The sequence below is a fragment of the Ammospiza caudacuta genome, chromosome Z (assembly GCF_027887145.1).
Source record: "Ammospiza caudacuta isolate bAmmCau1 chromosome Z, bAmmCau1.pri, whole genome shotgun sequence".
In the NCBI taxonomy this organism is placed as follows: domain Eukaryota; kingdom Metazoa; phylum Chordata; class Aves; order Passeriformes; family Passerellidae; genus Ammospiza; species Ammospiza caudacuta.
In genome coordinates this window covers 77,013,662-77,036,761 of record NC_080632.1, presented here as the reverse complement: position 1 = coordinate 77,036,761, position 23,100 = coordinate 77,013,662, and the positions used below count along the sequence as shown (strand labels likewise).

Genomic DNA, 23,100 nt, shown 5'->3' with positions numbered 1-23,100 from the left:
TTTTGCCCCTCTGCAGGCTGTAAAAATTAATGCTTGCTAGTGAAGGTTTCAATGCATTTCAACAGTTTGATTCATAATTACTTGCATTTCTAGACAATTGAGAATAAATACAAAAATATTCAAAGTTCATTTGGAGTTCAATGACTAAAACCTTTCCCAGATCTTAAAATGCAAAGGGGGAGATTTTTTCCCAAGGAAAGGTTAGATTGATTTTATCAGTTGCTAAGCCTTATTAAAATCAGTGGTTCTTACAGTTTCTTAGACCAAGAATAACCCTCCTGTTATTAACTCTGTACCATCTGACAATACCTTCTTATGTGGAACAGACCAAGGATGTAGTAAATAGGTGACAAAAGACACCATAGAAACAGGTGATAAGATATTCTTATGTCTTTAATGGAAACATTTTGTTACAATTTAGGTTATGTGATATTCTTGCATTTTTAAAATGTGTGAAAGAAAATGCACAGAATAAAAAGTCAAAGGACACCAGTGAATATAGGTATTTTAAATGACCAAGTCATAGAAGAAATAAAATACATTACACAAACAAACAAAGGTTATATCCACAGTCATGAATACGCACTCTCCTCTACACAAAAACAACAATAAATAAAATCACATTATATGCAGATAGTTCTACTTACATCAGTACAATATACTGTGCAGCTTTCCAGTTGTTTTCTGCTCAACAGGTACTAGGTTTCTCTTTTGTCCAGTATTTTTCCATTAATAGGGAACCACAAAAAAGGGGTAAAGTTCCTTATATTGTCTCTCCTGAGTCCTGTTAGTTTTTGATTGTTACACCCTATGCACAAGAAACACAGCAAATTCTACCCATTGCCTTCATGCTGCCTCTCCAGGTTTTCTCAGCACTTTCAGACCTGTCCAGAAAAGATTCTTTTCTAAGAGAAAGAGAAGTCCAGACCATCCCCAAGAAGAAAGCAATGCAGCTATGCTCCCTGTGCCTGCTGGCAATGCACAACACCAGTGAAACCTCTGTTTGTAGCTGGGCCATGGGGGGCAGAATTGCACGCTCCCTGTGCATATCAGTTGACATTACAAAAGAAACCCCTAAAAGAAAATTTCTTTTTTTTTTTTAATTCCAATTTTGGTACATTTTTGTTGCTGGCTTAAGTGTTCTCTAGAAACATTCATGTCGCAGAAACACCAAGGAACGGTTCACACAGAGCGAATTTTAACCTTTCAAAGACTTGTTATCTAATGAATCCACCTAACATTTCTGAATATAGCTTAACCTACAAACTGCAACAGTGTCAGATTATTCAGGGTAATTTGTCTTTGATGCAGAATATTATTTTAGTGGCTAGTGAGAGATTTTGAGGGAACTGTAAGCATCTCCTTTTTGCTAGTTTTTTATGCTGTAAATTTGCTGTATGTCAGTTAGGACCTTCTAAAAGGTAAATTCTGGGAGAAGTAATAGCATAATAAAAGTCTCTACAGTGATACACTGGACACAATGAAACATTAACCCGAGAAAGCCTCAAAACCGTGGCAGCCTTATCTTCTTGATCAAAACCAGCAGTAACTCCATAAAAAGTTCCACATTAACCTTTTTCCTTTCTCTCTCTATGTGTGACACAAAGGGGGAGCTGCATTTATGACAGACTCAAGGCTTCACTGGGGCAAAGCACAGTGCTCAGGCTTTCTGTTGTTATTCTTTAGAAGAGAACAGACACCATCAATGTCTGCTGCACAGCTTGCTGACCCTGCAGACAGCCAGGTCTGATGTCTCTCACAAACAGCTATTTGTTTTAATTTCAACAATCATTTTTCATCAGTCTCAGAGCTCAGATGTTAAAAGGTATCTGAGAATGGAAAACAATTCAGCCCTCAAGCCATCTGAATTAATTTCTGCCTCTAAGCAGGGATATGCACAGTGCAAACTCTTCAATTTCTTCCACTTGAAAGTCTTCACACACACGCAAATCTTTTTGTGCTTTCAACAGTGAGAAGGAAAGGGGGGGAGGAGAGGTGACACACACACAACATATCTGAAAGCAGAACTTTTCCCAGCATGTCCTTAAAAATACATTCCAAGAGCAACGCCTGTGTTCCTTTGTTTCTAAAAAGGGCTAAAACTGGCTACTACAAAACATGCACTTTGAAATTTATCACTTTACAGCTCACTGTTGTGAGGTGAGCTACTAGGGCATGTTGCTAACCAACAGAAAAGGTAATGTACCCCAAGAAACTGGTATTTCTGTTCCCACGTGCCCTGCTGTGGGGAAGGTGGTTGCTAGACTTGACATCATTTTCTAGCAATAACAACAAGGATGAAAAACCCCACCAGGTAATTCTAGGTCTATAACTCTGATAGTGGCTGGGATGGCCAAGCTGTGATGACACCACGAGGTGTGCTGACAGCTGAGCAGTGCTCAGCAATGAACCACATCTGAAATGGCTCAACACATAAAAGCCAAGACTCCCAGAAAGGAAGGAGCATTTCTGACTAAATGATAGAAAATGGTTGACTTCTTTTCAAAGTACTTCTGAACCTAGACAAAAGACTGTGGAAAAAAAGGGTAATTAAAGACTGTTTACTCGACTCTTGGAGAAAATGAGGAAAAATAACCTTAACTGCTTTGCTGAAAGAACCAGAATGCCCACATGGCTACACGCTGAAGCACAGAGGAGGGCAGTGAAGGATGTGGAACTGTCTTGAGCTCCGGAAAAGGTGGACTGAATTGCCAAAGAAATTTATGACCAGGACTATTAGCTTCCTGTCTTTGATGTCTATTCTTGGCTTTCCAGGAGCATTATGACATTCATGAGGTGAAAACATCATTGGAGCCAAGGTCAGCTAAGGCTGATGCAGCCTTTTCTACTGCAAAGCTGAGAAACTCACTCTGAACTGCTTCAAGCCTGCAGACACTCACTGAGGGCCCGAATTTACTCCCACTGAATCAGTAAGAGAGTTTTTTTGTCAGTTTAATGTGTGATTGTATTTCTAAGCCAAAAAATGAATCAGAGATCAACTTCCCAGTAGAACATGTTGTCAGGGAGAACACTCTTTATTTTGTCCAGCACAAATGTTTTCAAAGCATTAGCTACACCTTAATAACTCTCCACTGAAAAATCCCAACAAAATACTTCCAATAATGCAATGATACATTGCTAAAAACAAATTGAAAATAGATCAACATGGTTTATTTTCAGAAATTAATTAATACAACTCTTTAATAAACTGAATTCTGGTCACAGTCTTCCGAAGTGCTCTCAATCACACTCAATCACAAGTTTTAGCAAAGACTGAACATTTTCAGAGCTCAGCTAGGTGTGGTCTTCAGTGAAGCACACTAGAGCAGGAACTGGTGTGGGTAGTAATCACAGACAACTCAGAACACACAACCTGTCCATAAATAAACATTTCAGAACTACCAGTGGCCCAGGACAAAGCACCTAGACATCTGACTCTGAAGCTGTGGGTTTCAGGAAACTAAATAACAGATACTCTTGAAAGTTCTTCTTCATCTTTGTCACTTGCAGTAGAAGCCTGGGTGTTGAAGTTATGAGGGTAAAAAGGCAGGAAAACTGTCCATAGAACCCTCAGGAAGAGGATTCTGAAGTGAACCAGATATTAAGCTGACCACTGTTCAGTAATTTTAATAAATACAAAATTAGCAGAATTTATCAAATTTTAACAACAGAGTATGAAGCCACTAGTTAAATTTCAATTTAACAGGCACAACTGTAAGAATTAACAATAAATATCACCTACACAGCCAGCCTTTCTTAAATTCAAGCACATGGCAAATCTCCCTTTGGTTCAGCCACAGCCAGGATCATAGCCTTTGGTCCCAAGTGAGCAAAGCACTTAGAAGCTGAAGTTGAGCATATTTTAAGTGTGTTCTGAGTGCTGAGCTGAGTCAAGGGTCTCCTTGTGCTTCTCTGTAACACAGATGTATGTCTGTAATACGGGCAATTTGTTGAAGCCAAAAATGTAGGTTTTGAAACCTCTTTTGAGGATCAATTATTATTATTTTGATTAGACATTCCCTTACAGAGTTCGGAGCCTAAACATTGTGGCATTGAGCTAATGCAGATGAACCAGAAAGGAAAAGTGCATCAGCCAGTAAAGAATCTCTTTGCTGAATAATCTAAACTCAAGGCAGCTTCTGATCTCTGCTCCATGGAAGACTTGGGACTATTAGCAAGAGGCCTGTGAAAGGCAGCAAAGAAGAGCAAGTTTATTTATGCTATGAAGGAATCTACTTATGTGAAATGTCTTAAATGATCTCCACACTTCCATGGGAAAAAAACATACATTTGTGTGCATCAATTTGCAAACATTAAAGCCCGTTGATCTAAAATGCTCCAAGGTGCAAAAGAAGGTTCACCTCTCTTGGGAGGTGCTGGGATGCACAGTTTGGGCTAAGCCAGCTCAGCACCCCACCAACAGACATCTCACAGGAACACCTCCTGAGGTCATGATTTAAAACCCTACAGAAAGGTTTTAAAGCATTAGAATTAATATTATTTTAAAAAAGTGACCTTTTACTATACTTTTTTTATAGGTATCATAAAATGACATAATAAATAAACTGTCATGAGAATTTATTGTCCCAGCCAGATCTCCCATCTTCTGGTGTGACTCAACTGTGCATGGCACAGGAAAAATGCACATCTACACAGCTGTCTTGATTCCAACCCTACCTGTTTGAGTACTAGTTCATACTGCAAGACAAGTCACAAGAAAAATAATTTCCAAAAGAGCTTATGTTTCAAATTACACCCTCTTCTCTACACATTTAAAATTTTTCCTTGCCTTTTTTTCTGAGGCAGAGTAGTCAAATGGGTAAAAGAAAGGCCTATTTGCAAAACCAGAAGTAGATAAAAAATATCTTTAAAAAATCCCAAACTTTAAGCATGCCCAGGGGCTAGACAAACTCAACTGCTTGGGGAGAAAAAAAAAAAATCCAGAAACTAATCAGGAAGTCTTTTTTCCTCCCCAAGTCCATTTCAGTATGAATGCTGTTCTAGCCTACTTCTGGTGCCCATGAAATAAGGAGAATACTTCAGAAAAGTGTCCAGATTGGTGCTGCTTTGGCTAAAGCACGTTTGTAGAGGTCACACAGGCCCAGACTGGGAAATGGGATGCTGGAAATCAATTTCCTGTAGTGGAGCTGCCCTGACAGTCAGGAAGTTTTGCTCTCTGGCTGCCTGGGACATAGGACAGTATATCACAAGGGCAGGTGATGAGCCCTCCATATGCTAAGAGTAAATTGAAATGTAAGGGAAAAAACCCATGTCCAACAACAAATAAAAGGCAGCAGAAAGCAGACACAACGAGTTTCTGCTCTTCACTCCCAGGTATCCCAAAGTGGTTTCTCAGAGTTGGAAGTCTGGCCAACTGACTTTCAGGGCCTGGAAGTTTTGTAGAAATCAGGCTTCAGAGCCAGTTTTGAGATTAGCTTTCAAGTCTGGCTAGAACTGCTGAGATGAGAAAGCTCTGTTTATGAAATCAGAATAGAATAAACCAAAATATTTATTGGACTCTTAGAATCATAGTCATAGCTCTGTTTCCCCACTGACAATACTTTTATGGATCTTCTTCACTACATTTGCAGCAAGCATGGTTCATTTCCATTTGTGGACTACAAAGTGCAAAGATCTCCTTTGTCTAGTATAAAATAACTTGTCAGTAACTAATTCAATACAGATTCAATTTTGCTCCTGGTAAAATAAATGGCAAAATTTCCAGGGGATACTGATGGCAGCAGGATTAAAGTCAGCCTCAAATAGGGTTTTAACACATGATTCCTGAAGGTATTCCTGGGTGCTTAATTGTACACACATGGATAGTTAAATCTCAGTGACTTCTACAGGACTCTTTAACATGTGAAAAATGCATTATTTACAGCACCAGGGTGATCATCACATAGACAATTCAATAACTGCATTTTTGTTTTTTAAGTAACTATTTGCATGTTGCACATGACTGGAGAAAAAAGTTGAGCAAAAAAATCCATTACCATCCACAAAGTCATTTCTTCTCCCCTAAGTACTGGTTCAAAAATGTATTTACAGCTGTTGACTTTCCCTGCATATTACTGCTATCATACAAAATATGTCTTCAAAACATCCTCTTCCTTAATTTTTAAACCTACCAAAGCAAAAATAGATACTTTAATAGAAAAATACAAGATTAAAAATATCCTAAAAAATAAAATGGTTGCATGGAATGTCATTTTTATACACACACACAAAAAAATCCCCTTTTGAATTGCATCAGCTATACAAACACTTTCGTATTTACAGTTATGGATGCAGTCCTGTGCTCACTGAAGTTAATGGGATTTTGCCATTGACTTCACTAGGAACAGGAGCAGGCTTGACATGGACTACATCTGCTCTTCTGTAAAGTCATGGCAGTGGACAGAAAAGAGTGTGGCAAAGCACACACAAAACTGAGGAATTCATCAGTCCTCTCCAGAGATCTGATTGTCTTCTCTGTCACTATTTCACGTGTGTGAAACTCCTCATCCTTCACTGGAGTTTTTCCTAAATCCCACCAGCTAGGAGGGAAAACAGTGCTTTGGACTGTGGCACCACACAAACAGGGAAAGAATGGTTTGTGTGTTTCCACCTGCCTGACTTTCTCAGAGGAATTAATTAGAACCAAGTGCCAGTTCTCTCCCAGAACTAAGGCCCGTACACCAACTTTCATATCCCCTGTTATCAATGTCAGTGATTCAGTGATGCAGGAACATACCCCAAAACCAATCCCTTTTTTCCTTTTGACAGCAACCAGCACCTGTGCTCCTGAAACCATATTTGATACTCATGGGTGAGATGCAAATATGGAAGGAGGTGGTAGAAGCTAAAAAAAAAAATAAGGGAACAAAACGAGGCATTCCCCATCAACTAAACCAAGATCTTCTAGCCTTAATATATGCCTTAGGAAATACTGTCTTTACATATTAAGTACATCCCATAACATCAAACTGCATAATTTTCTTTTCCCATGAGATGAAAGGCCGTGCGGCATAATGTGATTAGTAAATCATTCCTGAGCTTCTGAAAGAAATTAAGACAAAATTACTGCTTAAAGAGTGAGTTCTTCAAGAGCCACTTCTTTTTACACTGATGTCTTTGGTTGTGTCCTTTTCTCTAATTCTTTCTTTTCCCTCGGAAGAATGGGATTCTTTTTCATCTTCTCCTTTATGCAGCAGAAAAATGAGATCTAATGGAGTCTTCACGTAACTGCCGATGTTTCCCCATGTTACAGTCCTCCTGTTGAGTTCGTCTCTCAATAGTTATTCTGTATTTCTTTCTGCATGAAGGGAGAGGAACAGAATGAGAAATCTTTCTCCAGCTACAGGCTAACAGACATCCCTTATGAAGAATGCCTGTAGGGGACAGCTGGGTGCCATTTGAAAAATGAAACGTGGCAGAATGTGAAACCCTGGTCAAAGATTAAAGTAGTTTGCCTCAGAACATTTTACCCAGACTCAAGAATGCCTGTTAATTTCTACATGGCAGTCTCAAAGCACTAAGGCACGGACATTTGCTTCTTTGAAAATTTCTGATCTAAGTGATTAGGAGTTTTTGTGAAGTGTCATGTGAACTGTGTTACTTCACTGCTTTATATTGATCAAAGCTAATTTTCTTTTCAGTGTGCTGGGTGGGGGGGAACTTTCTGCAGAGTTCAAACAACAGCTCTGACTATTCAGCTGCCTTTCTCACTGAAACTATGTATTAACTAACTAATCTTCCCATTTCCCTCTGAGAAAGCTATGATGTTTGTAATGTCAGAGGAGGTAACATGATGAATTAAGAAGAGGGATGTAGAAGACAGATAAGAAATAAACACAAATGCTCATGTATCAGACACAGCTCTTCCTGTGTGTCTTCCTCTAGGGCCTTTTGAAGAATTCTGCTATGCTTTGTACGTCAAACAAACCCTCTGACAGCCTTTTAGCTTTCCCTTTATTACCCAAATCTCCCCCCAAAAATCAGATGATTGACATTTACATTTGATACTTTTAAGCTTCCGCTCTGTTTCAGGACAAATTTTTCAGAAGGGCATTAGTCCAACCCCACGTGCTTGTACTGCTGGAGGAGATGCATGGCAAAAACCTGGTATGCCAAGGAAAGCCCTGTTCCACCAGCACAGAGAGCAGGAGTCACAGCTAGGTATGCAGCAGTGGAAGAAAGATTTTCACAACACCAAGGTTTTGATTCAAGCAACATGGCTGAATAGAAAGTGACAATCTAAAAGTTCTGAAAATACTCCCTCAATATTTGTGTCTGCATCAGTAAGCTTCAAAATAAATTGAAAAGCCTGTGTTGTTCAATTTCTTTATGTATTTTCAAGTCAGACCCTTACATGGGTCAGAGCATGCACAGTAGTAGCTCTTGCACGAGGACAGGTCCAGATTTTAGATATACAGGTGTTTAAGTTAAAATCTGGTCAAAGTTGCATGTCAGCACTACTCCCCAAACCTTTTAACTTTTTGCATGCACACTCAAAACTGTATTTGTATACTCATTTGTGACAATTACAGATCCAAATGAAAGGTAATCAGAAAGTTATATTTACAGTTTAAAAGCTACAGAAGCTGCAAGCACAAATTACTTCAGGCACACAAATGCTAAACCTACATTCTCTGAAAATATTTATTCTAATGGTGGAAGAAGGAGGTTGTCCCTGCTCCTGCTTTGAGCAATTGCAATCAGATCTCCAGACTGAAATTCACCCACAGGTCTTCAGACATCTCCAACATATAGATCCATCTGACAGCACCTGTAGCTTTCTTCAGTAAACAGAGAAACAAGCACTAAGAGACCTGGTTTAGTTTTAGATGAAGATGACATGAACTGCAGAGAGGAAAAGTGCTCATTTCTCCCCTCTGAGCATACATGAAAAGCCTGGGTGTTGAGCTCAGGTGTATTACATCTACTTCTACAGACACCCACCTTTGCTCACATGGATTTCCAATCCAAATCTTTGTGTCAGATGACAAGGGGTTCTGTTCTTACAGTGATACTTCACATAGCTTTATACCAGACCAGGATATTTGTTGTTTTATTTCTTGTCCTTACAAACCAGTTCCTTCCCAAAATCAGCAATGCTACAAGCCACACCTAACAACTGACATCTCTCTTTGAGAATCTACTCAAGATGCAAGAACCTCTGATGACATAAAATATGAAGACAGATTTTTGTTCTCTTTTTCTTTTAAAGATAGTCTTTATTCAGTCCAAGCCAACTTAATTGTATCTCAAATGCAAAAAACATACTATATAAGCACTGAATATACGCAAGAATAAAATCACCCTGCAGAATTTCAGTTTTAAGTACCTGATGAATAAGCTTGGTTCTTTGAAACCCTGAAAGTGTCCTGGTGAATTGAAGCAGGCTTTGCCTGTTTTATTTTGTTAGCATTTTTTGTAAACAGTTGTTTTTTAATGGACAGAATTATTTGATTCTTGTATGCAGAGGTTAATTCTATTCTCCTATCTGGCTTTTCCATAGCAGGAGGACAAATTACTGTATACATAAGGTGCTGAACATGTATAACTAATGTATTCCATCAGTATAGGATCAATTATCAAGACTTTACATTTGCTGACTAGCAGTGTAAGAATTATTTTACTCAAACACGAATAAAACACTGATCGCCCTGCACTGACCTCAGCTTAAGTTAAATGCACAGCTTTGGAATCCAAATGCTCTCTTACACCAAAACAGAAATCTCTTTCTGTTCTGCAGTACAATTCCACTCAATACCAGGCAAATGATATAAATCTCTTGCAGATCACAGCCTGCACAACTGTGCTGGCAGGAACAGCAAACAAAGGCAGCTTTCAAGGCCAGGGTATTTTATTAAAGCAACTGTGAATGTCTGGAACTCACTGGAATTACTTCCATGAGTAACATTACTTAGGGATGTGAGTAGTTGCAGGATGAAGACCCAATTCAATAAAATTATTTGGATAAACACAAAAGGACAATCAAAGTGCGTTCACTGTCTCTGGTGAAAATGTTACCCCACACTATTATGGTGCCTCCCTGTCTCCCACCAAGGGTGTTCTGCTCGGAGCTGGGTAGTTTGGATGACAAATAAAAAGTTTACAGAACTTTCAATGAATTGGACTAACCTGAAGAAGTAAAAAGCCATTAGCAATCCTGCTCCAAGCAAGGCACCCACAACTATTCCTGTAACTGCTGATTCTCCTAGACCACCTGCTTGAAAAGGGAAAAAATAAACAATCAGGGTTCATATTGAGAACTATCTGCATTCATGTATTGGAAAATACACACAATTAGGAAATTAGTGACAAACATTTGACAATAACTAAAGCCTTTCAGAGCTCAGGACTCTATGGGAACCTGTTCCAGTCTGCATGTTTACTTTTTGTCCTTGCTTTCCTTGGGGCTGAAAAAGCCCCCAGATCAGCATCAGATGAAGGCACAATTCTGGAGATGTGACACAAGGAAATATTGTTAGGTAACTGGCCTGGACAGCTTGGTCTGAATCACAACACTGACCATGGTTACAGTGATGCACATCATGGGAATCAGCACTGAATATGCCTTGAGTCACTGTAACAGAAACAATCTCATTTTACCTGGATTAGAATCATAACCCTCTGTCACCCTGAGTTATTAAAATGACTGTGATTATCCAACAGTTCCTCAATTTTTTTCTAATTTCCTGAAGATATGTTGTTTCAAGCTAAAGCCATATGACTTTTGACTTGCTTCAAATCTCAACAGAGGCAGAACAGGGACACAGTGGCTGAAGGGGAGCCCAGACAGGGACTGTCCTGGGAAGAGCAGGGATCCTGAAGAACAATAGCATTTTGTGTGCATGTAGTCTACTCCCACTTCCATTCCCACCTGGGTTTGTGGAAAGGAACAGAGGAGGAAATAGAACTGCTCCTTCCTTTTCCTTCATCCCTGACCCTTTGAGGGGATTCTGTCTGTACAAAAGGAAGAAGGCACATGGCTACACCACACTGAAGCAGGTGGTCTGAAGTGTTCACACCAGTCTTTCAAGGGTTCAAGAATTATCAGGCTGGAATTACCTTTTCACTGCAGGACTAGCAATTTGTCTCCTGTGAAAAGTTAAGGGCACTTTTTGTCACTGAGGTACCAGTATCCTCCTACCCCAATCTCCCTGCAGTGTCCTACGCACTACAACACGGTCTGTGATTCGAGTGTGCTGGAAAGAATGGACACCTGCCCTTTGGAGGGTAGTCTCAGCCCTCAGAATTCACAGATGTCACCCCATTCAATTATCTTCACTCCTCCTCAGCCTACTGAATCCTCACAGTGCCTTCTCACAACGCTGAAAATCATTCTGCACTGGGAGAATGCTGGTCCCACCAGCACAGCTGCTAATTATCAGCATGATTATTCCATGCTGGGGTTTCAGTTACATCCCTCTTTCTGACTAAAAGGCTTCTGCAAAGACCTAAAGCCTCCAGGGCTCTGGCCTGTGCATGATTAGTGCTACATTTAAATTCAGGGAAGTGATTCAGACCATGTACTACCCACGGCTGTCAGACCTTCACCTCCCAAGCACTGGGGAGAGAGAGAGAGAGAGCCAGTCACCATGTCTCAGCTGGGAAACTGTGCTGAACAATTTAATATGCCCCAATATGTTGCAGCAACTCATGGATTCTCTTTTTTGGAGCTGGTGCAGAGGCATTAAGTCACTGAACTTACATGATTTGCACGGTGTGTTGTTCGTGTGCTCTGAAATGCGGCTTTCGTCGAGGCGCAGCCTGCCGTGGCTCCACGGGTATTTCACATTCGGGCGAATTTCAAACCGCCCCTCCTTCCCAAAGTAGTCCCCGATCACCTGTGCAAAACAAGAAAGGGATGACAACATTTTCCTATCAACTTAGAGAAGCGAAACAAACAGGAGAGAAGCAGCACTCACTCACTGCTGTGGCATGATGCTGAATGTCAGAGAGGAGGGCTGAGGGGGGCTCTGGGAGGTTAGGCAGTGCACGGCCTGCCCTAGGGCAGAATCAGCTGAACAGAAGCATTCCTGACAGATGTTTATCTAATCTGTCAATGAAAGCCTTCAAAGATGGAGACTTGACAATTTCTGCACCAATTATTCTGGAATTTAGCTAGCCCTACTGTCAGTTGTTTTCCCTAGCATGTAACATAAAATTCTTTTTTTGTAGTTATCCATCACTTGTTACCAAACTGTCAGTGGTCATAGGAACCCTTCCTTTTTGAAACGCTGCTTTACATATTCACAGGCTCTTATCTGATTCTGCCCTCAGGCTTCTCTTCTATATAAATCCAGTTTGTACAAGCTTTTTAACCTTCTGAATATTTGTCCTGCTCTCCCTGGGCTTTTATTCATTTTCTCCACAGTGAGTTGAGGCTCCAGATAGTCACCCAGCTTAAGCTAGACTTGAGTCCTGACTGGGCATGAACAGACCCAGAGCAGCCCTGCCCAGGAGGACTTGGGGGTGCTGGTGGGTGAGAAGTTGGATTTTTTCATACCAATTCATGAAAGCACCTCAGAATTTAAATCATGTCTTCAGCAGTTTCAAGATAACCAATGTGGAGTCTACTGCAGCAAAATGTCTAAAAACACCTATGTACAGCAGCAGGATCATATACTGTGTCACTGAAGTGGTCAGAAGCAATAGCAGAAGCACATCAATAGATCTATTTGTCTTCCCACAGATAAAACACAGATATTAATACACTAGGTTTAGAATTCATAGATAGCCTCTTCAAATCTTTCATCTGAATTTCATTTTTAAGGCAATGACTTTAAAGAATGTTTGCTCTGCCTAAATACACAAAGGTATATTTTCCACTAAATAAAGATATTTATGTCTCTCACAGTTGAAACTGGGATATAAATTCTTTGTAGAATGAATGTGTTCAACATGTGTCCAAAAATTAAGGCAAATGCAGTAAACTGGAAAAAAATAGAGACCATTCACAGGCATTATATTATTTATTAGGAGATTGTTTAATTCAAGCAGGAGTGGGTGAGTCCTCTACTAGCACAACTTACTAAATAAGAAAATAAGCAGAATGGTTTGAGAACAAAAAGCTATAAGCAGGAGCCACATGGATTCAGTTCAGAAGTAGGATATAGATTTTTGAAGAGCAGGAGTGGTTGATGTGTGGAACAGATATTGAGGGCACCAGCAAGGCAGTCCCTGTCCATTTAGTATCTCCAAACAAAAAATAAATGCCTGTTCCAGCATGAGCTTTAGTCACGTGTAAACTAGAGGCCTCCGTAAAGGTTAAGAACCTGCCTGTGTCTAATATAGCAGAGGTCAAACTAGGAAATTCAGGTTTTCTTCTAGCTTTAAACTCTGTGAATAGACCTGGGAAAACAGCTCTGCCCAAACACCCATCCGTCTGTCACAGTTCAGCTGAGAAACATTCTTGTACACAGAAAAAAAATCATCCAGATGAATAGAACAAGTTATCAAAGAAACAATGTTTTTATAGAGACACGTGAAGGTAGAAATTATATGGCAGACAAAAGTAGTAAGTAATTATGTGTAAAATGTTAATTGCATGTATATTTATGTACCTTTTAAAGCAGAGGGAAATTCCACAATAAGTTAAAAGAATAAAGGGAGCATTAAAAAGAAAAAGTAGTTTAAACTGCAAGTGAAAGAGCAGTGGAGGGAATGGTAAGAGAGGGAAATTAAATTTATAAATGAGATAAAAAGCTACTGGGCTGAACAAACAGAAGAAACACAGATTGCTCACACCAAAGTTATCCCAACTATTTTGTACTCCTACTGCCCCTGGGAGTGTCTGCAGTTGACTGGTGTTGTTTTTCTATCACTTTTACACATTACAACACACAAGATATCCTCACACTTCCAAAGGGACTCCTTGAATTTTTCTCTGCTGCAGTACCAACAACAATGTAACTTCACTGGACTCAAAACCACACATTGAAATGTCCAGCTCAGATATTGCTACTTTTTGTTTGAGCTTGTTGAAATCAGGGAGATCAGCAAAGCTGAGGCTGATGCTGATTTTGCAACTAACAAATGCATCCACTGCAGGTGGACTTAGGGCAGTGCACGTATTAATGAACTCAGCCCAGACATGCTACTCTGGGTGCAGCTGCTGCTGTTCCTCACAGACTTTTTCACACTCCATCTCTTCCAATCCTTCTGCATCCAATGGAATAACCTATCTGGAATATATGGAGCCATCTGATTAAAATGTTTCTTAAACACTAAAAAGAAGGCACTCAGGAATGTCTGCCTGACCAACAAGGCCAGGAAAGGTCTGCACTCCTGCTTGTGGCTGACCACAGCATAGGATTTAAATACCTGTACTTGCTGTGTTAATACAACTTGTGCATCACTGTTGCTGTAAGATTAATCTTTCTTCCCAAAGAAATCAAAAGTTTTGGTCATTTTTAAACAATAATTTATCATATACAAAATCAGCAGTGCTTGGCCAGCTTGTCAGAATTCACTCTTTAGTTAAAGACTAGCATCATGTGAAGTTCTATTGTTAAAAAAGAGAAGGAAGTTTAAAAAACTTGTTATAACTACTTCAAGATTGCTATTTTACATAAAGGATCTGGTCTTCAGGTTGATAAGATTAAGCCACCAAGTAAAGAGATGATATCACGTTACTTTACACTGAATTACTAATTCATCAGTGGCCAACTGCAGTCGTGTTTGTTTCCTTACCTCCTGTGTGCCTGCCTCCGGGTCTGTCATTCCAATCACAGAGAAATCCCCATATCTGTCTCCATTGGCATCAATGGACACCTGCCCGGCAATGCCTAAAGAATGGCATGTGAGGAATCAGAAGATTAATTAGTTAAAATACTGAGCCTTTCCAAGCAAAACATGAAAACACTGGACAGGTTTTTACAGACCGATATGACAGGAAATCTCATCAGTCTCCCTGCATTTTTGTTGGCATTCCAGAAGAAATTGTAATTTCATCTCGGTGTCTGCATTCCTGAATTCTTAACATTTCTCCTTTTTAAATATTAAACATGTGAAACTGGAGAACACGTGAGAAAAACCTAATCTAAAAACGAGCATGTAAGACTAAAACACAAATACATTTAATGTGAATTATTTACAGAGAGCCTAATCCTGAAATATCTGACGATGCCTCATTGAAGAGAGTCCAGCTCACATGCTGCGGAGGACACAGAGGCAGAGAGGAAGATCCCACAGGCTGAAGGGGCTGCTGCACCCATATAACCAGTCCAATGCTGATTCCACAAAATGGGATACTGGCAATGGCAAGGACAAGGGGACCATGTGCACCACATATGCATCAAGCTCTGCATTCATCTACTTAAGATTAACTACATAATACAAGCAATTTGGTTTATATTCTTAGAGCCCTGTTCCACTTCTCTGTTTTACAATTTCTAGAAAACTTTGGGGAAACTGGGACTCATTGATTCATAGGATATGTCAAGTTTGAAGGGGCTTTGGAGATCTTAAGCCCAACCTCCAGATCAGAGTAGAGTCACCCAGGAGACTCCTCAAGGTTTTATTGGCTTGCCAAAATCTCCAAGGATTTTGGAGAGCAAAAACTCCACAGCCTTACTGGGGCAACTTGTTTGATCTGTCATGGGAAATGAACACATCCTTGGATTCAATCTAAACCTCTTCTAAAACCTCCTTGTGTACAAAAAGCTTGGCTTCAAATTCTCAAGGTGTAAATCAAAACAGAATCTTAAAATCCATCAGGCTCTCAGTGACAGTCAGTCAGAAAAGAGAGGTCAGATATTCAGAGTATCAGTTTCCCGCAATGTGCCTGGTGACGGTGAGTGTGCAACAGCCTTAACACACCTCCGTTTATTCTGTATCTGTTCAGATTTAGTGATGTCAGGAACATTTCGGCTTGCTGTGGTTTTCAAAATATGTAGTAATAATCAAAATTATTGTCAAGCACCTATTTCATTACAACCACACAGTAACCAAGCTGTTGTCAATTCAATTACTGCCGGGAAATGAAATGGGTGTAACAAGCACTTGGCTGTGAGACACTGAAAGAAGAGGCCACTCTGAAGAACTGTTGATGTCCCTGTTTACACATCAATTTGGATTCTGGATTTGACTGGAGGTACTAAATGGAGCAGATACTTTTGTGCTCTAAGAAAACCATAACTCTGTTTTTGCAAAGAGGTAATAAAATTGAAACATGGAGTTCCTGTGGGATTTTTTTTTTTTCAGTCAGAAGAGATTTATTTTTCAATTTTTCATCTGAATCAGAAATAGGAATTTTAAAAGTTGCCATTTCCTGCGATTTCCTTAAGAAACAGAGGTAGGAAATTTCAAAGCTACCTTAATGAAGAATTGCATTTGCATGAAGGTGGAATGATTTTATCTCAACTTTCTTTCTGTTTTTTTTATGTTAGCCAGACAAAAAATTTTGCTACTTTTTCAGAGAAAATGCCAATGAATAGCAAATACTGTCCACCAGATGTGCCCTTATGCCCAGATGCTGTCTTTAACAGCCCAATCTCTGAGAAATCCTTTGATCACCTCAGCCTTATCCTTTTCTAAGCCCATAATGTCTGTGCAGCTGTGGCAGGCAGATGGAATTCTGCAGGAAGCAGCATCTACATTCTGTTGGAAGTCCTGATAAATCAGAGCAGTCAGTAAAATGAGGTGCCAAGACAATCAGATATCTACATGTCAGAAGTTAAATTAATGTCATTAGTGAAACTGGATATCTCATTATCAAGGCCTGCCAAAGTCAAAGGGAATTACAAAGCTTCAGTCCTGCAGCAGAACCTGATGGGTGTGCATGAACCACACTCTGTGATGCTGCATCCACTGCAATGAGGGGCTCACAAGCAAAATAAAGGGATGTGATCTTCCTTAAGGGATTGGATTGCAAGATACTGAGTTAAAGGCTTCTTTCAACATCAGTTTTATGTCCAGCAAAGTCTTGCTACAGGGAGGAAAAGGCACGTGGCTTACAAGAATTTGGACCAACTGCACCCTCAGCTGTAGCCCAACTCAGTTACGTTTTCAGAATAGGTGGAACAGGTCAGCCACCAACAACAATCTGGTTTTCACAAATGGGGGAAGAGAACATTGCTTCCTCCTGCCAGGTTTTACAAGCAAGGTGTGAGAACCAACCATGCAGCCCAGGGGAAGCACGTGGCACTGAAAAGGAGGCATGGGCACACCATTTGGTGCTTTCCTGGAGCACAGGGACAGGAGCAAACACAGGCTGTGCTGGGGCATCTGCTCATGCACAGCACAGACAGAGAGGCCAATCCTTAGACACCAGATTCCCTCTCTTTCAAAGCAGAGTGTTTTGGGGAGCCACAGATATAAAGAGATATAGTGGACACCAAGCACAGCCTACAGATGGTGCAGGGCTGCTTATGGGGTTATTGCAACCAGCATAATTTAAAGCAACCCCTTGTCGCAGACATCTTTTGTGAAAAATCTTTTCTTGAGATTTTCCTCCCTTCTGAGAAGCTGGGGCCTCAGAAACAAGATGTAAACAATGGTTATCTGCTGCTGTGGAATGCATCAGGTTTTGTCTGTGATTGGGCCATCTTGTATGTTCACAATTAATGGCCAACCACAGACCAGATAGCTTGGACTCTCTGTCCGAGACACAGATCTTTGTTATTCATTCATTCTTTTCTATTCTTAGCTTAGCTAGCTTCTGAGGAAACCTTTTCCTTCTATTTCTTTTTAGTATAGTTATAATGCACTATATATCATAAAATAATAAATCAAGCCTTCTGAACATGGAGTCAACATTCTCGTCTCTTCCTTCACCTGAAAACCCCTGTGACCACGGTCACAAACCCTCTCTTTAAAGTGCTTAAGTGTTCCCTTAACCTGTCCTGAGTATTCTTTTTCCTCATGTTCACACCACAGTTTGAGAACAGAAAATTGGTTTGGAGCTGCTGCCCTTCTTGCCTTCTTACACAATGTCCAATGTGTTCTTAGAGCTGAGAACCTGGCCACTGGGGTTTTTCTTACACATTCAGATGAATCATTCACTTTTTATCTAGGGAAAATGTTTCCTTCTCTCCAGCATTTCCACAGGAAATCTTGCCAGTCCTACATCAAATGATTGGACTATCACATGAGATGGATGGAAATATTTTAAAGAGATGATGGATGAAAACAATAACCTTCAGTTTCTTTTTTACAATTCTTACCTGGCAAAAGCATCTGCATTGCTTTGCATCAGCAAGGTGACACACAAGTGCCGGCTGCAGTGCAGACCTGCAGCCTTGAGGATTAGGCACTGGAAGGCTCAGTGGTGTTCAGCTGCTGTCTCTGAGACAACACACACAGCTCCTGAAAGGAGGCTGGGGAAATCCTTCTAGGGCCCAAAGGAATCCCATTGAGAAACACAAAATAACCCCAACCCTGGCACCTGCTTGCTTCTATCCATTCCCAGGCTTTCAAGATAAAAAAGTGAAATGGAAAAAATGAGGCAATCTGAGAGCTAATAGATGAACATGAGCAAAGCGAGCAGCTGTAATCTTTTCAAAAACAAAAAAGGAGCCTGAGAAAATTATTGGTATTTCTCTACAACATCAGTGAGGGTCATTAAATTGTTAAGAGTTTTTTAAACTGAGTCAAGACCTCAACAGTTGATGCAAAAAAAAGACAGACTGGTGAGATATGTGAGCCAGCCTTAAAGATGCACGTGGTTTCCTACGTTTGCTTTCCTCTCCCCTAGGAGTGGAATAGGCATGGGTCCTTACTTTGCACAGAACAAAGACCTGAAGGTTTTTTACTCTGAAAGCTGGAATTCCATATTAACTCTTACCTTCATATGTTCTGTTCCGTGTTTGTTGAACAATTTTTTCCCCATCTTTCTTACTGAAACCGATTTTCAGGACTTCCTGCAAAGCTAGAGCATAAAGAAGAATAGCATCATGGAATCCTTCCACAAACATGTTCGCCTAAAAAAAAAGAAGAAAAAAAAAAAAACCAATGGCAACTGACACATAACAAAATTTTTCTTTCCTAGGTAATTGACTGACTAGAGAGAATCCACTAATTAGCCAAAGTGACTAATTTGGACAGTTACTTTCTCAGCTGCTGGAACAGAAAGGAATGTATCTCAAAAAAAACCTCAGGGGAACAAGGGGAACTTCTGACCCATTTTTAAAAAGAGTTAACCACTATCTGCTATTCTGGACATTCATAATGTTGTGTCTGAATAGCTCTGCAGATAGGGGTGAAATTTGCAGATCCCAGTTCCCATGCCCAGAGGCACAAATTCTGCACTTGACCATGTGGGATTCTGTTAAGTGCTGAGCACCCTCATCCCACAGCAGCAAGCACAACTCCCAGCCTTTGCACAGGGAACCTAGCACCTCTCAGGACTGGGAAGTATGCTCTCTCATGATTTTTTTTGGAGAGCACAACTGGTGGATTTGCTTGTTTAATGATTACCGCTTCCACTTCTGGCCCTTGTTCAGCCAAGCATCTCTCCACCAGCAAATGAGCAATGGAGAAAGCTACTTACCATCTCCAGTAATGTGTTCTCTTGAGCTGCCAGGAGAATCTTTTCCTGTCCTTTATAGTTTTCTCAGTAAGTTACATGAAACAAATTAAATAACCCTAATAACCCCAACCCTGCTTTATAACCCTAACAAAAAAGAAGATTGCTGCCAATGAACCTTCATAGGCAGCCTACAGTTTTTGGTCTGTGTGTTGCATAAACAGTTAACACCCGAGTGCTGCATAAACATCACAAATTTGCTCTCAGGAGCCTGACATGCTTCAGTGGTGAAGCAGTAATTATTTCATCAGTGGAGTTCAGATGGAGACCCATCAGCAGAAGCTGATGCAGAATCACCAGAGCAGCACAGGTATACCTCTTCTGTAGGCAGCAATGAATTTCAGCAGTGCAATGTACTTACTAAATGCACAGTAATTCAGAATGAATTACCTTTTCAGCTGCAAGAAAGATGTTCCCATCCACTATCCACTCAGAGTTTCACTTCAATAAAAAAATCTCCTGACATCCTAGAAAAGGTGTAACCACATGATGGGGTCTCTTACTACCACTTCCAGTGAACCACTCACCTCTACAAATGCTCCCCCGGACAGAAGTAACATTTAGCTTATCTTCCACTTCAGTGTATCTAAACAACTTAAAATGCCAGTAAACGAAGTGCTACTCTAACTCTCACAGGTTTAGCTGGAGGTTAAAAAAGTTACAAGACAAAACATGTGGCCAGTTAACTAAATAACTGTTCCACAGATAAGAAGTATTACATAGTTGATTGGCTAAGCTGAACTAATCAAACCCTGATAGTGTAATTACATCCAAGACATTCCTTCACTCTTAAAGCAGCTGCCAACGGTAAGGAGAATTTCGGAATTATTTACTGATAATATAAAAGTTTGCATTGCTCTGACATTTAAAAGTGGAGTTTCAGTAACTCCAACCTGTGCTGCAGCTGAATGCATCACATTCATCACAGCCCATGGTGCTACAGGAGGGGCAGAACAGCTCAGCTCACTCCGACAGCCACTGACTAAAGGGCAGCTGCAGTTATTCTGAACTAAAGAGAAAGCCTGAAAGAAGAGGTGGAAGTCAGGCTTTTGGTGGAATAAAAAGAGCTGATGGACAGAGCGCATACTAGGACAGGCTTTGCCAGCAGGGGCTTTGACTTTTCAGAATTTAAAAAACCCAACAAAACCAAGAAACCACAAAGCTCGACAACTGCTTCGTGTGCCAATGTTAGAGTCCAAGTGGCCTGTGGAAGATCAAACTTCAGCTTTCTTAACGTGACATTCTTTCTCTCAGGAGAGAAATTAGACTCTCCAGTAGCTATACCTCCCTGCTGGCTGATTTACAGTTTGTGGCTGGCATTTGTTTCAAGGAAAGCTATTTATCATCTCTTTTGTCCATGGCAGAGACCTCTTAGTGTAACACAGCAACCTTCAGAATCCATTCTGTCAGCTAATTTGCTCAACCTGAAATCCACTCATGCCACCAGCCTGAAAACCCTTCTGTAGACACTGCAGATTTGCCAGATAAGCCCTGTCAAAACTCACTTGGCAGTTTGGAAAGTCACTGCCACAGCGTCTTGCCAAAGCTCCACTTGGCCAAAACCCCTTACATTACGTGAAAAATCACATTAAAAATTGTCAGAAAGTCATTTATGCCACTGCTCAGTTGCTCACACACAAACCCCAGTGTTTTACCTCATGTTGTCAAGAAAGTTGAAACTATGGGTAATTTATGCCATTCAAAATCTTCTGAAAGAATTATAATTACTGTTTGCAGATGGGATTGCACTTACACTTCCCAGCCAAACCATATGCTGGCCACACCTGAGACTTTTCACATTAACCAAGGAACACATTTAAGCAGCAGTTCTTGAAAGGTGATACAGGAATCCATGAAGGGAATAGGGTTTTCCTGCATATCATCTTGTTCAATCATTTGTGAGTTGCCACAATTCCACACAGACCACAGGTAGCATGACGTGCAGGAATATTAAAATGTGAAATAACAGCTGCAGAAATGGGTTTGTTTGAAGGGTTTGTTCTTTGCTTCAGGAAAAGCATTAAAAAGGGCTAGACTAAAAAGTTTATATTCCAGGAATACTTTCAATAGGAGTGACAGTAACTGTGAATATGTCTTCACAGGGTGCTTGATGGTGTCCATGGTAATTAATAATGCGTTGGTTCAACCTTAGACACCTGCCGGCTAAAAACTGAACACAGTATAAAATCTATTAAAGGCCCACTAATCTTATAAGTAATTAAAAATTCTTTTAGTTCAGCTCTAATACAAAGCAGAGTCTTTTTATTGTAGTCTTTTCCATTTTCATTTAAGCTGCCTTTTAATTACAGGTGAGAGCAGAGCTCCAAATGCTGTGACCACAATTTCCATGTCAGAGCTACTGCCCCTCAACGTGGCAGCAATGCCACTGGCAGCAGAGGAGCTGCAAGGTTTGCTGAACACCTTTGGAGGCTGCAGTACAAATATGAGCTATCTTCTGTATTACTTTCACATCCTGTTTTAATGCCATACGTCTAAAAACCAAGTATGCCAGCTGTATGCATAGGTGAATAAGACATATACCCCTTTCACCTTCCTGCCTTTCTACTCTAGTTAATCATCTTCTATCAGAAAAAGGAAAGCAACCAAAACTCAACAACCCCTCTCAGAGGAAGTCACATGCATAAATTTTACACAGTTTGAAGTTATACTTCCCCAAGCAGCTATATTGTGACCACACTGTTCATATATACCAAGGTGTTAACAGCATACACAGCAATGCAAAATACTACCGATGTGGAAGACAGCCAAGATACAGCTATGCAGGGCCCATAATTTTCCATATCCTGCCTACTGATTCTAAAATAAGATTATTCTCCTCCATCTGGAGCTGCCCAGCTCTGAATCACTGCAATTACAGCAATTCGTACCACTTCCATGCTTGGTGGGGACCATCAGCATCATCACTTTTTTACTTTTTTTCTATTGAAAAGGCAAACAACATCTCCCACACTTGGTGTCTGCATCTACTTTCCAGTACATCCATAGTGACATTCAAGTTGTCAAACTCTGGTTTCAGCCCCAGTCAGCAAGGACCCTAGGGAACTGCAGAGGGCTGCACCCAAATATTTTGCAAAAATCTTACCAAGTTAAGTAGCTGATGTAATGCTCCTTCTTCTCACAGTGTTACAACGTACCTCAAGAGAAGTATTTTTCTAAGCAGTTGCAATTTAACTGCCAGTTCTCCCCTTCTAATCCTCTTTCACCAAGCCAATTATAATTGTGGTCCCTTCTTTACCAGCTTTTCTAAGAAGCCCTGGCATAACTAACTTCTCTCACATGCATTCTTAAAACATATCTTCGGTTGTCTTCTGCTGACTCACTACCCAGCACTATTCACTTAACTCTACAGCAGGGATTTCTTTCTTCAATACCATTTGTTGATGCTGCATATTCCCATTCAGGACTCTCCCACAGCCCATGCTGTTTTAAGTACTTATTTACAGTCCTGAGATGGTCAGGGGCCTTCAGCAGATCTTTGATGAGTTGCCACAACCTTGCTCTGAGCAGCACAAATCCAGAACAAGGTGCTCATGGTTCCCATACAACAGATGATCAAAATA

At 40.4% G+C, this 23,100-nt stretch overlaps 1 protein-coding gene across 1 annotated transcript in view; it reads right to left on the bottom strand.

Moving 5' to 3' along the window:
* Window positions 1-416: 416 nt before the first annotated feature.
* The window catches only part of NPR3 (natriuretic peptide receptor 3), a 44,477-nt gene continuing 21,793 nt past the window's right edge, over window positions 417-23,100 (bottom strand). Inside the window, exons 4-8 of the mRNA XM_058824127.1 lie at window positions 18,779-18,914; window positions 14,686-14,780; window positions 11,702-11,837; window positions 10,129-10,216; window positions 417-7,297 (exon numbers count right to left, since the gene is read on the bottom strand). Of these exons, the coding sequence (XP_058680110.1) occupies window positions 7,186-7,297; window positions 10,129-10,216; window positions 11,702-11,837; window positions 14,686-14,780; window positions 18,779-18,914 (567 nt within the window). The 3' untranslated portion in view covers window positions 417-7,185. The remainder of the gene's footprint in view (window positions 7,298-10,128; window positions 10,217-11,701; window positions 11,838-14,685; window positions 14,781-18,778; window positions 18,915-23,100) is intronic.